General features: G+C 42.7%; 1 protein-coding gene across 1 annotated transcript in view; it reads right to left on the reverse strand.

The window, feature by feature from the left end:
* Positions 1 to 13,540, reverse strand: part of ahnak (AHNAK nucleoprotein) — a 78,002-nt gene that overhangs the window by 22,604 nt on the left and 41,858 nt on the right. Inside the window, exons 2-4 of the mRNA XM_078428214.1 lie at positions 5,787 to 5,893; positions 3,112 to 3,265; positions 1,341 to 1,531 (exon numbers count right to left, since the gene is read on the reverse strand). Of these exons, the coding sequence (XP_078284340.1) occupies positions 1,341 to 1,531; positions 3,112 to 3,265 (345 nt within the window). The 5' untranslated portion in view covers positions 5,787 to 5,893. The remainder of the gene's footprint in view (positions 1 to 1,340; positions 1,532 to 3,111; positions 3,266 to 5,786; positions 5,894 to 13,540) is intronic.

A 13,540-nucleotide genomic window follows, 5' to 3' on the forward strand; every position in this document is an offset into this window, starting at 1 on the left:
GGAGGCAGGGACTATCGCAATGTTTAAGAAGCAATTAGACAGGTACATGGATAGGACAGGTTTAGAGGGATATGGGCCAAATGCGGGCAGATGTGCAGATGGGACATGTTAGTCGGTGTGGGCAAGTTGGGCCGAAGGGCCTGTTTCCACACTTCTCACTCAGCTCTTCCTAATTCTCCTGCTGCTACACAGCATACAAGTTCCCTTTTGTGAAATGTGTGGGTGACATTTTCTAGATGTAATGTAGCATGTAGCTACTGATTATTTAAGAATCATAATTGGGAGTGAGAATCATAAGCTATGAAAGGTGGGGAGAAAATATGTTCAGAATTTATTCCTAAAGAAAAATAAAGGAAACTGGGTAATACACATGATGCAACAACTCTGTTGATTGGAGGATAACATTTCTATTTTAATATTGATATAATATTTTGGTCATTAGGATAGTGATTAAGATGGAATTGGTCAGGGATATTTTTGGAGGTGTATGAAAATGCTATGTATTATACTTTGTTACCTTTTTGTGGTTTGTACTTGTTGTCCTCTAGTTTTGTTATTCCCGTTTCAACCAGGTACTTTAGATATCCGTTCTAATTTTTGGTGCTAAAATCAATGCAGCCATATCTTTACGAAGTTCAAGGGAATATTTAGGATGACGTTAGCTTCATGCACTTTCGTCTATTATTTTTCTCATAGCTTTTCTTCCCTTCTCCTTTTGAGGAGTGGCTGTATTTTCTTGGTGATCATCTGTTATCTGACACAAGGGACCAATTAATCTTGTCTGCCAGCTAAGCGGACTATTCCGTGCTTGGCTGTGTGGAGTTTGTATGTTCTCCCCTGCGTGGGTTTTCTCTGGGAGCTCTGGTTTCCTCCCATACCCCAGAGACATACAGATGTATCTCTAAACTAAACTAAATTCTACTGTGGAACAAAACGGAAAATGCTGTAATTACCTATCAGATCAGTCAACATTTGTGAAGAGAGAAGAGTAGCATTTTAGGTCAATCTTTCTCCAAAAATGCTGCCTAACCGGCTAAGTGGTTACATTTTCTGTTTTTATTTTAGATTTCCGGTTGCTTGCAGCATTTGCTATCCAAGTGTGGATGCCATCGTAGCCAAGCCCAATCAAGTTGATGTGCAGTGTGCGCATTTCAAATAGCAATATGAACCGTGGCCATTTTTGTCTTCTACAATGCAAACTGCTGAGGTTTTGGAATATTTCAGATTCATTCTATTTTGAAGCATTTCTGCAATAGGAAATTAGCATCAGCCAGTAATTCCAAACCATAAAGCAAAAGTTCCCATTTACATGACTTTACTTAATCCTGTACGACACATACCAATACAGCATCTGGACTCGTGGCCCCAAATCGATCTGGATCCCAGGAATAACTTCCCCCAGGAGAAAGCCTTTCTCCTTTCCGATGTAACTTCAGTCCCACTGTGTGTCGATCCACTGTTTGTAGAATTTTCTGTGCTTCTTCATACCCCATTTCATCAAAGTAAATAGTTGCACTTACGATTTGGTCACCTGGGTATGGGATCAAGAATTTATATTTATAAAGAAGCTTTCAGGTTCTGAAATTTAAGAGTTATAAGATTCTAAAGTATACGTTACAGAACTGAAGGTAAAGGATTGGTAAGTTGGCTGTGCCAGTGGGAGCCAAAGTGTATGGGATAATGGACAGGAAGGATCTCTGCTTGTAAGGATATGCAAGGGCATCAAACTATTCATAATAAACAACTTAGATGATGAAAAAGAAAGATACAAATCCATATTTTAAAGGCAGCAATATTGCAAACTGTGCAGATGGAAGTGTTAAATTTGTTGTAATTTAAAAAAGGAGCAAAGAGCTTAATAGAATGCAGATTTTTACTGAACACACTCTCTAGTAGTCTCAGGGGATGGCACTTCAAAATTACATTGAGGTGATTTAAAAAAAAAGAAATGTGGAAGCTGGTTACTAAGTTATATATTGTGTTATGTGCACATGACCAAGGACAAATCTTTACTTCAGTAAAGAAAATTAGGCTTGTAAATGAAGGTGCCGCAATGTGTTTATTGTCCTTTGTTTGTGAGCATAACTTATCGTTAACTGATTAACTAATGATAATTATTATTTAATTAAATTATTAATTAATTAACATGAAGACCAATGTACAAAGCAATGTAATTGTGATATCTATCTATGAGGCAGACCTTATGCCTGACTAACATATTTCAAAATTTCCTAAAACATCAGGTCAACTTTGATTGTTCTCATTCACAAAATGCTGGAGTAACTCAGCAGGTCAGGCAGCATCTCAGGAGAGAAGGAATGGGTGACGTTTCGGGTCGAGACCCTTCTTCAGTCTGAAGAAGGGTCTCGACCCGAAACGTCACCCATTCCTTCTCTCCTGAGATGCTGCCTGACCTGCTGAGTTACTCCAGCATTTTGTGAATAAATACCTTCGATTTGTACCAGCATCTGCAGTTATTGTCTTATACTACTTGATTGTTCTCATATTGCATGAACTTATTGTTTAATAGAATTTCCAGATTGATAGGGGCAATGATGCTGGATTAAAATAATGCACTATGTAAAATGAAATGATAGTTCTGTTCTTATAAACCAATCATCACCGATTTGCAGTCATCATAACCACTAGAAAAAAGAGCCAAGATTGTAGAGCTTTGAGATGCAGGGGGAAATGGGTGACCAAAAGCATATTGCACAGGGGCGCAGCGGTAGAGTTGCTGCCTTACAGCGAATGCAGCGCCGGAGACTCAGGTTCGATCCTGACTACGGGCGCCGTCTGTATGGAGTTTGTACGTTCTCCCCGTGACCTGCGTGAGTTTTCTCCGAGATCTTCGGTTTCCTCCCACACTCCAAAGACGTGCAGGTATGTACGTTAATTGACTGGGTAAATGTTTTGTTTTTTAATTGTCCCTAGTGTGTGTAGGATAGTGTTAATGTGCGGGGATCGCTGGGCGGCGTGGACTCGGTGGGCTGAAGGGCCTGTTTCCGCACTGTATCTCTAAATCTAAAAAAAATCTAAATCTAAATTAGCCAAAGGCTAATAATTTGCAAGGAATTAGGAAAACTAGCAGTTGAGGAGCCGAAACCATACCTTCTTTCATTACTCCACTCTTTCCAACTGGGGAGCTTTCTACCACATCCTTGATGAAGATGCCATCATCACTGCCACTTATAGTGAACCCATGTGCAGCAGCTCCCGCCCAGTTTGGGAGCAACACATCAAGGTCATCCTCTTTCTTGGCCATCTGCAGAAACAAGAGGGGACAGAGTATTAGTCAAATACTTATTCACTGTACAGAGAATGCTGACTGGAAATTTATTGTTTGGCACTAGATCTGTACAAGAGGACTGCTGGTTAGTATTGGCCTTGATGCGTGGTTTACTGTTCAACAAAGAAAAGTAGCAGGTGATTCATTTTGATTGGAAAAATGAGAAGAAATACAAGTTAAACCGTACACTTCTAAAGAAAGCACAAGACCGAAAAGGCATGGGATTGTGTACGCAATAGTTGGCAGAGCATTTAATGAAGTAGATAGAGAATCTCAGATTTGTAAACAGAAGCACCGATATAGTAAAACAATAATTAAACTTCAGCTTAAAGTCTGGCCAAGGAATTCTAGCACAGCCATAAGGGTGTACCAGATGAGCATTGTAACAGGGAGCCAATGATCACTTGGATCGCTTGATGTACATTTTCTAATTATCATGATCATATTGAATGGCGGCGCTGGCTCGAAGGGCCGAATGGTCTACTCCTGAATCTATTTTCTATGTTTCTATGTGAAAAATGTGCCACCTGAAATTTGTTCTGAGCCCAGAGTCAGTATATCTACTAACTATGTACCTGATTGAACCTCTGCAGTGACTGAAGGACAAGTGTGTCGTGGTGGTAGGAAAGCAATATGGATTCTGAAGTTCAGTGGAGGAGAGGAACATCAGAGGCCTCAAACGTTGGGTAAGGTGTAAGAGTGTACTAACTGTTCTTGAGGCCTTGTTTTCATTTGACATCTTATAGAGGTGTACAAAATCATGAGAGGAATAGATCGGGTAAATGCAGTGTCTCTTGCCCAGAGTAGAGGAATCAAGACTAGTTAATACTGAGGGGGGGAAAGATTTAATAGGAACCTGAGGGGTAACTTATTTTACATAAAGGGTGGTGGGTGTATACAGAATACAGAACTTTATTTGTCATTCGGTACCGAGGTACCGAACGAAATTACGTTACCAGCAGTCACACAAAAAAAGAAACACAAGACACATAACCCCAACACAAACATCCATCACAGTGACTCTAAACACCCCCTCACTGTGATGGAGGCAACAAAACTTCCGCTCTCTTCCCCACGCCCAAGTCCCCGCGGCCGAGCCGCACCGGGCGCTGAAACATCCCGCGGCCGAGCCGGGCGATGGAAGGCCCCGTGCGCAGCTAAGTGGGACGAGTATGGAACGAGTTGCCAGAGGAGGTAGTTGAAGCAGGTACTATCGCAACATTTAGACAGGTACACGGATAGGATAAGTTTAGAGGGATATGGGCAGGTGGGACTAGTGTGGATGGGACATGTTGATTGGTGTAGCAAGTTGGGTCGAAGGGCGTGTTTCCACACTTTATGACTCTATCTGCCCATTCAGGCTTCTTCTTGGTCTGGCTAGGCTGGACGGAATAGTTTGGAATGGAGTCAGCAAGATTAGTACATGGATGTTTGGGCCATAAATGGAGTTGATGGTGCTGAAGATTCTGCACACATTATGGTTATGACGACATTGCTGGTCTTCCTGCAACACATCTGCTGTTACTTTAGATTATGGGCATCCTGTTGGATACTGGCCTTCAGATATCTCTACAGCTGTTGCGTTTCAGGTGTGACATGGTAGAATGTTTGGACTGCAGTAATATAAAATAGATTGGGTAGAGTCTGGCAAAAGTCTCTTGCCCAGAATAGGTGAATAGAGGACCAGAGGACATAAATGTACGGTGAAGGGAGAAAGGTGGTGGGTATATGGAACGAGCTGCCAGAGCTGGTAGTAGAGCCTGGGACTATCCCAATGTTTTAGAACAGTTAGACAGATACATGGATAGGACAGGTTTGGAGGGATATGGGCCAAATGCGGGCAGGTGGGACTAGTGTAGCTTGGACATGTTGGCCAGTATGAGCAAGTTGGGCGGAAGGGCCTATTTCCATGCTATGTGACTCTATAACTCTACGCAGTTTATTATGTCTGCATCTCCTGGTCATACTTACAAATGAACCTGGTATTTTCTAGTAGAAAACTCAAGAGTCTCTTTGGGGATGTTATTTATGGGGGACCTCAGGGCATTCTGATGCTCCATTTGGATGGGAGCTCTCGGATTGACTTTGAGAAACTATCTGACATTAGCTTCCTTTGGAGGATCCTTGAGCAGATTAATAATCCTTTATAATTCAACTCCTATTTTTAATGAAAGCTTTTATCCTTGCTTTGTAAGATTTTGTATTATAACTTATAAAGCATGTATGTAGCATGTAGCATGAAACGTCGCCCATTCCTTCTCTCCTGAGATGCTGCCTGACCTGCTGAGTTACTCCAGCATTTTGTGAATAAATACCTTCGATTTGTACCAGCATCTGCAGTTATTTTCTTACACTAGCATGTAATGATGTTGGTTTGTAAAGTTGTCTAAAGCTGTACATCACATATCGAAATGATACATACAACTATTTTAAACAAATTCATCTCTACATTACTGCACCTTTGAGGTCCAAAGCAGGACATGCTGAAGGGACATACCTTTGTGTAATTTCTTTGCCTCTTAAAATAGGAAACAAAATCGCTGCCACTTCCTTGGCTGGTAATGGGTCTTTTACTTCACTCGTGCTTGCTTCAGGCTCACGGCACTGGAAGAGAAGGAGCAGGAGTCAAACTCAAAGTTCAAAAGCTGGGATGTTTATTCCATGCCCTGGACTGATGGTGCAATAGAACAAGAAAACAAAATACCATAAAACATCTGGACTGTCTTAGCAACCCAACTTTTTCAGGGAAGGGAACCTGCCATCCTTACTTGGCCTGACCTACACGTGAATCAGTCTCATTTTCTTGGTGCTTTATGTGGTGGCCCAGCGAGCCCAGTTAGGAAACACTATCAATCACTTGTAGACTATAAATTGTGTATCTAATTCTCTGCTGGAGTAGTCATAATGCCTACCCTCCACCACACCACCCCATTTCACCTTTTTGATGTTGTGATCAAATGAGCTAAGAAGCCCAGAAAAATACCACTATTACACAATCAAGGATGAGTCGCACACCCTGGCCACTCCCACTTCTCTCCTCTTCCATCAGGCAAAAGGTATTGAAGTGTGAAAATGCATACCTCCAGATTCAGGGAGTTTCTTCCCAGCCATTATCAGGCTACTGAATCATCCTACCATAATCAGAGAGCTAAGCTGAACTATCTACCTCTTTGGTGACCCTCGGACTATCCTTGATCGGATTTTTCTGGCTTCACCTTGCACTAAACGTTATTCCCTTAACATGTATCTACACTCTGTAAATGGATCGATTGTAATCATGTATTGCTTTCTACTATTCGGGTAGTATGCAACAAAAGCTTTTCGCTGTACCTTGGTACACATGACAATAAACTAAGCTGATTCAATGAATTCAGTGCTTAGACTCGCAATAGTCTAGGGAAGGTCAAATAATCATCTGAATAATATTTTTACAGAGTCGTAGAGAGGTGCAATTTGGAAACTGGCCCTTTGGCCAACGGAGTCCTTACTGACCATTAAACATCCCTTTTCCTACCCTAATTGAACCGTAACCCATTTTATTCTACCAACATTCCCATCAATTCACCTCCTCCAACATTCTACCACTAAACCACGCACCATTGCCAAATAACCTGCCAATCCATACGATTTAGGATATGGGAGGAAACCAGAGTACCCAGAGCAAGCCGATGTGATGAAGGGGGGACAAGGTCATTGATCAGGCTCGAAAGCACCATTGGTAGCTGGAACCATGAAGCAATATCTACAGATGCTCCCTGACTTACGATGCTTCGACTTACGATATTTCGACTTTACGATGGTGCAAAAGCTGGGCAGTGGCAGCGAGCCGCTGCTCGCTTCCGGCCACGTGATCAGGTGTATTAAATACACTTCGACTTACGATATTTTCAGTTTACGATGGGTTTATCGGAACGTAGCCCCATCGTTAAGTTGAGGAGCACCTGTGCTAATAGCCACGATGCGCTGGCTGCTTCGACCAGTATGATCATCAGCTAAGAACAGGACACGGCTCAGCCTCAACTGTCACCATGTTTATTTGTAGGCTTGCTGCCACTCAAGAGACTTTTAAAAGCCCAGGTTCACAGAACAAGATGTCCAAGAAATAATTTACCAACAGCAAACAGAACCTTTGGGAGATGTTCATATTGGGAAGAGGGGAATAACATTCCAAATTAATTTTACTGAACTACCTGATTTGCAAAACTCTTGCAAATTTTCTGTTTCTAATGCTTTAAGTGAAAATGTTTTCCCAGGATTGGAATTCTCACACCTTGATAAGCACTGAGCTTCAAAAGGGATTCAAGACCAGAACAATTCACTTTGAAGACAATTAATTTTTGCATCAGTTGTGTTCTAAGGCATAAAAGATTGTGTTTTGACAGCTGTGAGGGAAGTATGGCTTTCAATGGGCTGAAAGCAGTTGCGACTTTTCCATGATACACAGCAAGCTGGGGCCAGTCTCGTGTTACTGCCCACATTAAGCTCTGATATGACAAAAATGTTTTGATCTGATTAAAACATCCCCAGTGATAAGAAGAAAAGGAATAATTTATTAACAACCTGTGAGTACGCAGTCTTTCAGACAAGCTTCTGGTTTAATTCTGTTTGCCTCATTCTCCTGTTCAATGCATAACGTTCACCCCGAGCTTAATATAGAATAGTACAGCACAGGAACAGGTCTTTTGGCCCACAATGTTTATGCCTGCACATGATGCCTAGCTGAACTGATCTCGCCTGCCTGCACATGATCCATATCCCTCTATTCTTTGCATTTGCATGTGTCTATCCAAAAGCCTCTTAAACGCCACTATCGTAACTGGCAACCTTATCCATTCAGGTTAGTGACCTGTTTGAAAACCATCCCCTGTGAGGATCGGTCTTTTCAGGAGGAATTCTTATACTCAGTGCCAACATTGTTCATTCAATTCAATCCCACCAGATCTGAAACACAACCTCTGTGCATCCGTGGTCACGCAAGTTTATTTTCAAGCTTACTGGCAGGAGTGTTGAAACTGTTGCCTGAAAAAATAAATATGAAATCATCCGCAAAAGGATTTGCTCCCTCGTGCACTACTCGGTTTTGGAAGTGGTCATATAGACCAGGAATTATTTGTGATTCCCACTGCTTTAGTTTAGTTTAAAGATACAGCGCGGAAACGGGCCCTTCAGCCCACCAAGTCCGCACTGACCAGCGATCCCCGCACATTAACATTATCCTACATATAGCAGGGACAATTTATAGTTATACCAAGCCAATTAACCGGCTAATCTGTACATCTTTAGAGTGTGGGAGGAAACCAAAGATCTTGGAGAAAACCCACACGGTCACGGGGAGAACGTACGAACTCCGTTCAGACAGCGCCCGAGTCGGGATAGAACCCGGGTCCCCGGTGCTGCAAGCGCTGTAAGACAACTCTGCCGCTGCGCCAGCGTGCCGCCCTGATCTCCTGATCACTCATTGATGTGGGTGAGGGGCAGCAGAGGTTCAAGTTCAGCTCAGTCACTCTACCTTGCAGGCAAACAGTAATACCAGCGTTCAACATCTAGGGCTATTTGTGCGCAACTGGTTGAGGTACAAAGAGGGCTTCCCATGGATGCGCACCATCGACATAAGAAGAGAAAGTGGCTTTGAATGAAATCTTTGAAAGGTTCAAAACTTTTTTGTCATTAAAAGAGCTGGCATGCATTAAAACAAATAAGTAAACATGGTTTTGTGTCTGAGCTAGCCAGAATCCTGTGCCCAATGACTTTAGGAATGGTGAGTTATTTTTTACTTGTTACCAATAAGGGAGGCCACCTAAAACCTAGCTGACACTGTTTGCTTTTTTGTTGTCAGCCTTGGCTGAATAAAAGCACAGTCATTGGTGACTCAGAAAATATGGGTTCAAATCCCATTCCAGAGACTAAAACCCATTTCCTATTTTGACATTGCAGCAGCATACTGAGGAAGTCATTTTTCAGATGAGAAGTTAAGCTGTTGAGAATAAAACCAAAGATCACATTGCACCCAACATTTTTAATTTATTGGTTGTTTAGAGCTTGGAAATACCCCAAAACGGTGACAAAATCCTACATAACACAAACTATTTATTATGTTTGTTTGTTCAGCCTTGACAAAGACTTCAAGAATCAAGAGTGTTTTATTGCCATGTGTCCTAAATCGGAACAATGGAATTCTTAATTTCAGCTGCGCAACAGATACATAAACATAGTACTCTGTAAGCACTAACTCTTTAAGCTCTGTAATTAACCACAAAATGTTCAAAACACACACACACACAATAGTGCAAAGACAAAAACAATGGCCCCAAGTCTATGTATTTTAGATGTAGTTTGGAGATACAGCATAGAATCAGGTCCTTTGACCCACTAAATCCAAACCCACCACCGATCACCCGTTCACACTAGTTCTATGTTATCCCACTTTCTCATCCACTCCCTAGAGTAGAGGCAATTTACTGAGGGCCAATTAACTTATAACCTCATGCATCTTTGGGTATTCGGAGGAAAACGGAGCACCCGGAGCAAAGAGGTCCTTCTGCAGTTGTACAGGGCCCTAGTGAGACCTGGAGTACTGTGTGCAGTTTTGGTCTCCAAATTTGAGGAAGGACATTCTTGCTATTGAGGACGTGCAGCGTAGGTTTACTAGGTTAATTCCCGGAATGGAGGGACTGTCGTATGTTGAAAGACTGGAGCGACTAGGCTTGTATACACTGGAATTTATAAGGATGAGAGGGGATCTTATTGAAACGTATAAGATTATTAAGGGGTTGGACACATTGGAGGCTGGAAACATGTTCCCAATGTTGGGGGAGTCCAGAACCAGGGGCCACAGTTTAAGAATAAGGGGTAGGCCATTTAGAACGGAGATGAGGAAAAACTTTTTCAGTCAGAGAGTTGTAAATCTGTGGAATTCTCTGCCTCAGAAGGCAGTGGAGGCCAATTCTCTGATGCTTTCAAGAGAGAAGGCCATTCGGCCCTTCGAGCCAGCACCGCCATTCAATGTGATCATGGCTGATCATTCACAATCAGTACCCCGTTCCTGCCTTCTCCCCATACCCCCTGACTCCGCTATCCTTAAGAGCTCTATCTAGCTCTCTCTTGAATGCATTCAGAGAATTGGCCTCCACTGCCTTCCGAGGCAGAGGATTCCACAGATTCACAACTCTCTGACTGAAAAAGTTTTTCCTCATCTCAGTTCTAAATGGCCTACCCCTTATTCTTAAACTGTGGCTCCTTGTTCTGGACTCCCCCAACATTGGGAACATGTTTCCTGCCTCTAACGTGTCCAATCCCTTAATAATCTTATACGTTTCGATAAGATCTCCTCTCATCCTTCTAAATTCCCGTGTATACAAGCCTAGTCACTCCAGTCTTTCAACATATGAGTCCTCTAGGCTTCCTCTAGGATATTATCAATGAGCTGGGTCGAGAACAGAACTTCAATCCAGGAATTTGAAATTTTTGACTCTCTCCACCACCGTTCCATGGATGAAGATAGATTTATGGATCCTCGACCCTCCTCTTCCAAATCAGTTCCTTGGTTTTACCGACATTGAGAGCAAGGCTATTGTTCTGGCACCATTTGGTCAGTCGATCGATCTCCCTCTTATACTCTGACTCATCACCATCTGTAATTCGTCCAACAACAGTGGCGTCGCGCCGTTGGTGAACTTGAAGATGGAGTTGAAATTCGTGAGTGGACAGTAAGTAGAGGAGGGGGCTGAGCACGCAGCGTTGAGGTTCCCCTGTGCCGATGGTTATCGAGGAAGAAGTGTTGCTGCCAATTTGTGCAGATTGTGTTCTGTTGATGAAGACGTCAGGTCTACCTGCTTTTGTACAATTTCATTTTGTATGCCCCACAGCCTAAAACCCTTCCAAATCATATTCCAACAGTATGACAGAAGCATTAAAGAGCTTTAGTTAGACAGCTGCAATAATAAATGATCTCAGTGGAACGTTAGAGATGTAGCAGCTGCAAATGGGCTATTCCATCCACAACAAGGCAAAGACAAAAAACCCCACCTCCTTTTACTGGGACATGTCAACAAGCCAAAGGATGACTCACAAATGTGTCCAGTCCGATATGCAACCACAAAGAATGGGAATGCCCCCAAAATCCTTCACCTGGAGATGTGGAGAGGATGTTTTTCACTAGTGGGAGGACTAGAGGTCATAGCCTCAGAATTAAAGGACGTCTTTTAGGAAGATGAGGAGAAATGTCTTTAGTCAGAGGGTGGTGAATCTGTGGAATTCTTTGCCACAGAAGGCTGCGGAGGCCAAGTCAGTGGATATTTTTAAGGCAGAGATAGAGTCTTGATTAGGCCGGGTGTCAGAGCTTATGGGGAGAAGGCAGGAGAATGGAGTTAGGAGGGAGAGATAGATCAGCCATGATTGAATAGCGGCGTAGACTTGTTGGGCCGAATGGCCTGATCCTACTCCTCCTTATGTCCTCATCTGCGCCAAGCTAACGCTCCCGACTCAAATGAGCAATGGTGGAGAGGCTGTAACAGTATTCTTCTGATCTGTAAATGAAAGGGCTTCACAACTCATCACTGAATCTAGTGACTCCAAGACATGATGGTCATTGCACAGATTTGGGCAATGGCACAAGCAGACAAAAGTTTATTTTTATTTTTTAAAGACACTAAAGCGCCGGAGTAACTCAATAGACAGTAGACAATAGGTGCAGGAGTAGGCCATTCGGCCCTTCGAGCCAGCACTGCCATTCAATGTGATCATGGCTGATCATTCACAATCAGTACCCCGTTCCTGCCCTCTCCCCTGACTCCGCTATCATTGAGCTCTATCTAACTCTCTCTTGAAAGCATCTAGAGAATTGGCCTCCACTGCCTTCTGAGGCAGTGAATTCCACAGATTCACAACTCTCTGACTGAAAAAGCTTTTCCTCATCTCCGTTCTAAATGGCCTACCCCTTATTCTTAAACTGTGGCCTCTGGTTCTGGACTCCCCAAACATTGGGAACATGTTTCCTGCCTCTAGCGTGTCCAATCCCTTAATAATCTTATATATTTCATTAAGATCCCTTCTCATCCTTCTAAATTCCAGTGTATACAAGCCCAGTCGCACCAGTCTTTCAAAATACGAGTCCCGCCATTCCGGGAATTAACCTAGTGAACCTACGCTACACTCCCTCAATAGCAAGAATGTTGTTCCTCAAATTTGGAGACCAAAACTGCAATCTAAGTCATTAATGTATATTGTAAATAGCTGCGGTCCCTGCACCGAGCCTTGCGGTACTCCACTAGTCACTGCCTGCCATTCTGAAAGGAACCCGTTAATCCCTACTCTTTGTTTCCTGTCGGCCAACCAATCTTCTATCCTTGTCAGTACCCTACCCCCAATACCATGTGCTCTAATTTTGCCCACTAATCTCCTATGTGGGACCAAATCAAAGGCTTTCTGAAAGTCCAGGTACACTACATCCACTGGCTCTCCCATGTCCATTTTTCTTAGTTACATCCTCAAAAAATTCCAGAAGATTAGTCCAGCATGATTTCCCCTTCATAAATCCAAACTGACTCGGAACGATCCTGTTACTGCTATCCAAACCGCTCAGCGGTTAACTTTGTGTCTAGAGTTTATTTTATTCATGCAGTCAGATATCCAGACAAGAATAAATATACACAAACGAACAGGGATGAAGTATGAAAATGCAATAAAGAATAACTTATTTTGGGACTTTCTGGATTCATTGCCTCTGGGCTGAAATATAATCCATTTCATTGTGTAAAGTGGGTGTTGGCTGGAAGGCAATATACACGTAGGCATACCACAAACCAACTATGAAAAACATAGGTTGCTATTGAGCAACTGTTCAGACAGGTATAAACATCTCTTGTTGATCAAAGATAAACAGAGTAGGAATTTGGAGATAGGCCGTGTGTCAACAAGAACAAAGAAAAATAAATGAAACACCTAGCTAGAACAAGCAAAATCACGCACAATGGTGAGATCTCCATTAATGTGATCAATTTACCTCTCCCCATGTGTAGTCATACTTATTCACTAGAATAGCAGGGCAGGCAAAGGCCTCCATGTTCAAACTGGATCTCCTGAGATGGTTTTGCCCAAAGATACTAGAGGAGCAAGATGAACCGTCAAAATCGCCTACACTGAAGTATAGTACGCAAAGGAGCGTAACGTCCACCATTTTAGTAAGCAAAAACCCGCCGTTCGCTATGCCTCTCGCAGTGTAATCAGTGTTTTGGGTGATGATACCATAAAAAT

The sequence above is a fragment of the Rhinoraja longicauda genome, chromosome 34 (genome assembly GCF_053455715.1).
Source record: "Rhinoraja longicauda isolate Sanriku21f chromosome 34, sRhiLon1.1, whole genome shotgun sequence".
In the NCBI taxonomy this organism is placed as follows: Eukaryota; Metazoa; Chordata; class Chondrichthyes; order Rajiformes; family Arhynchobatidae; genus Rhinoraja; species Rhinoraja longicauda.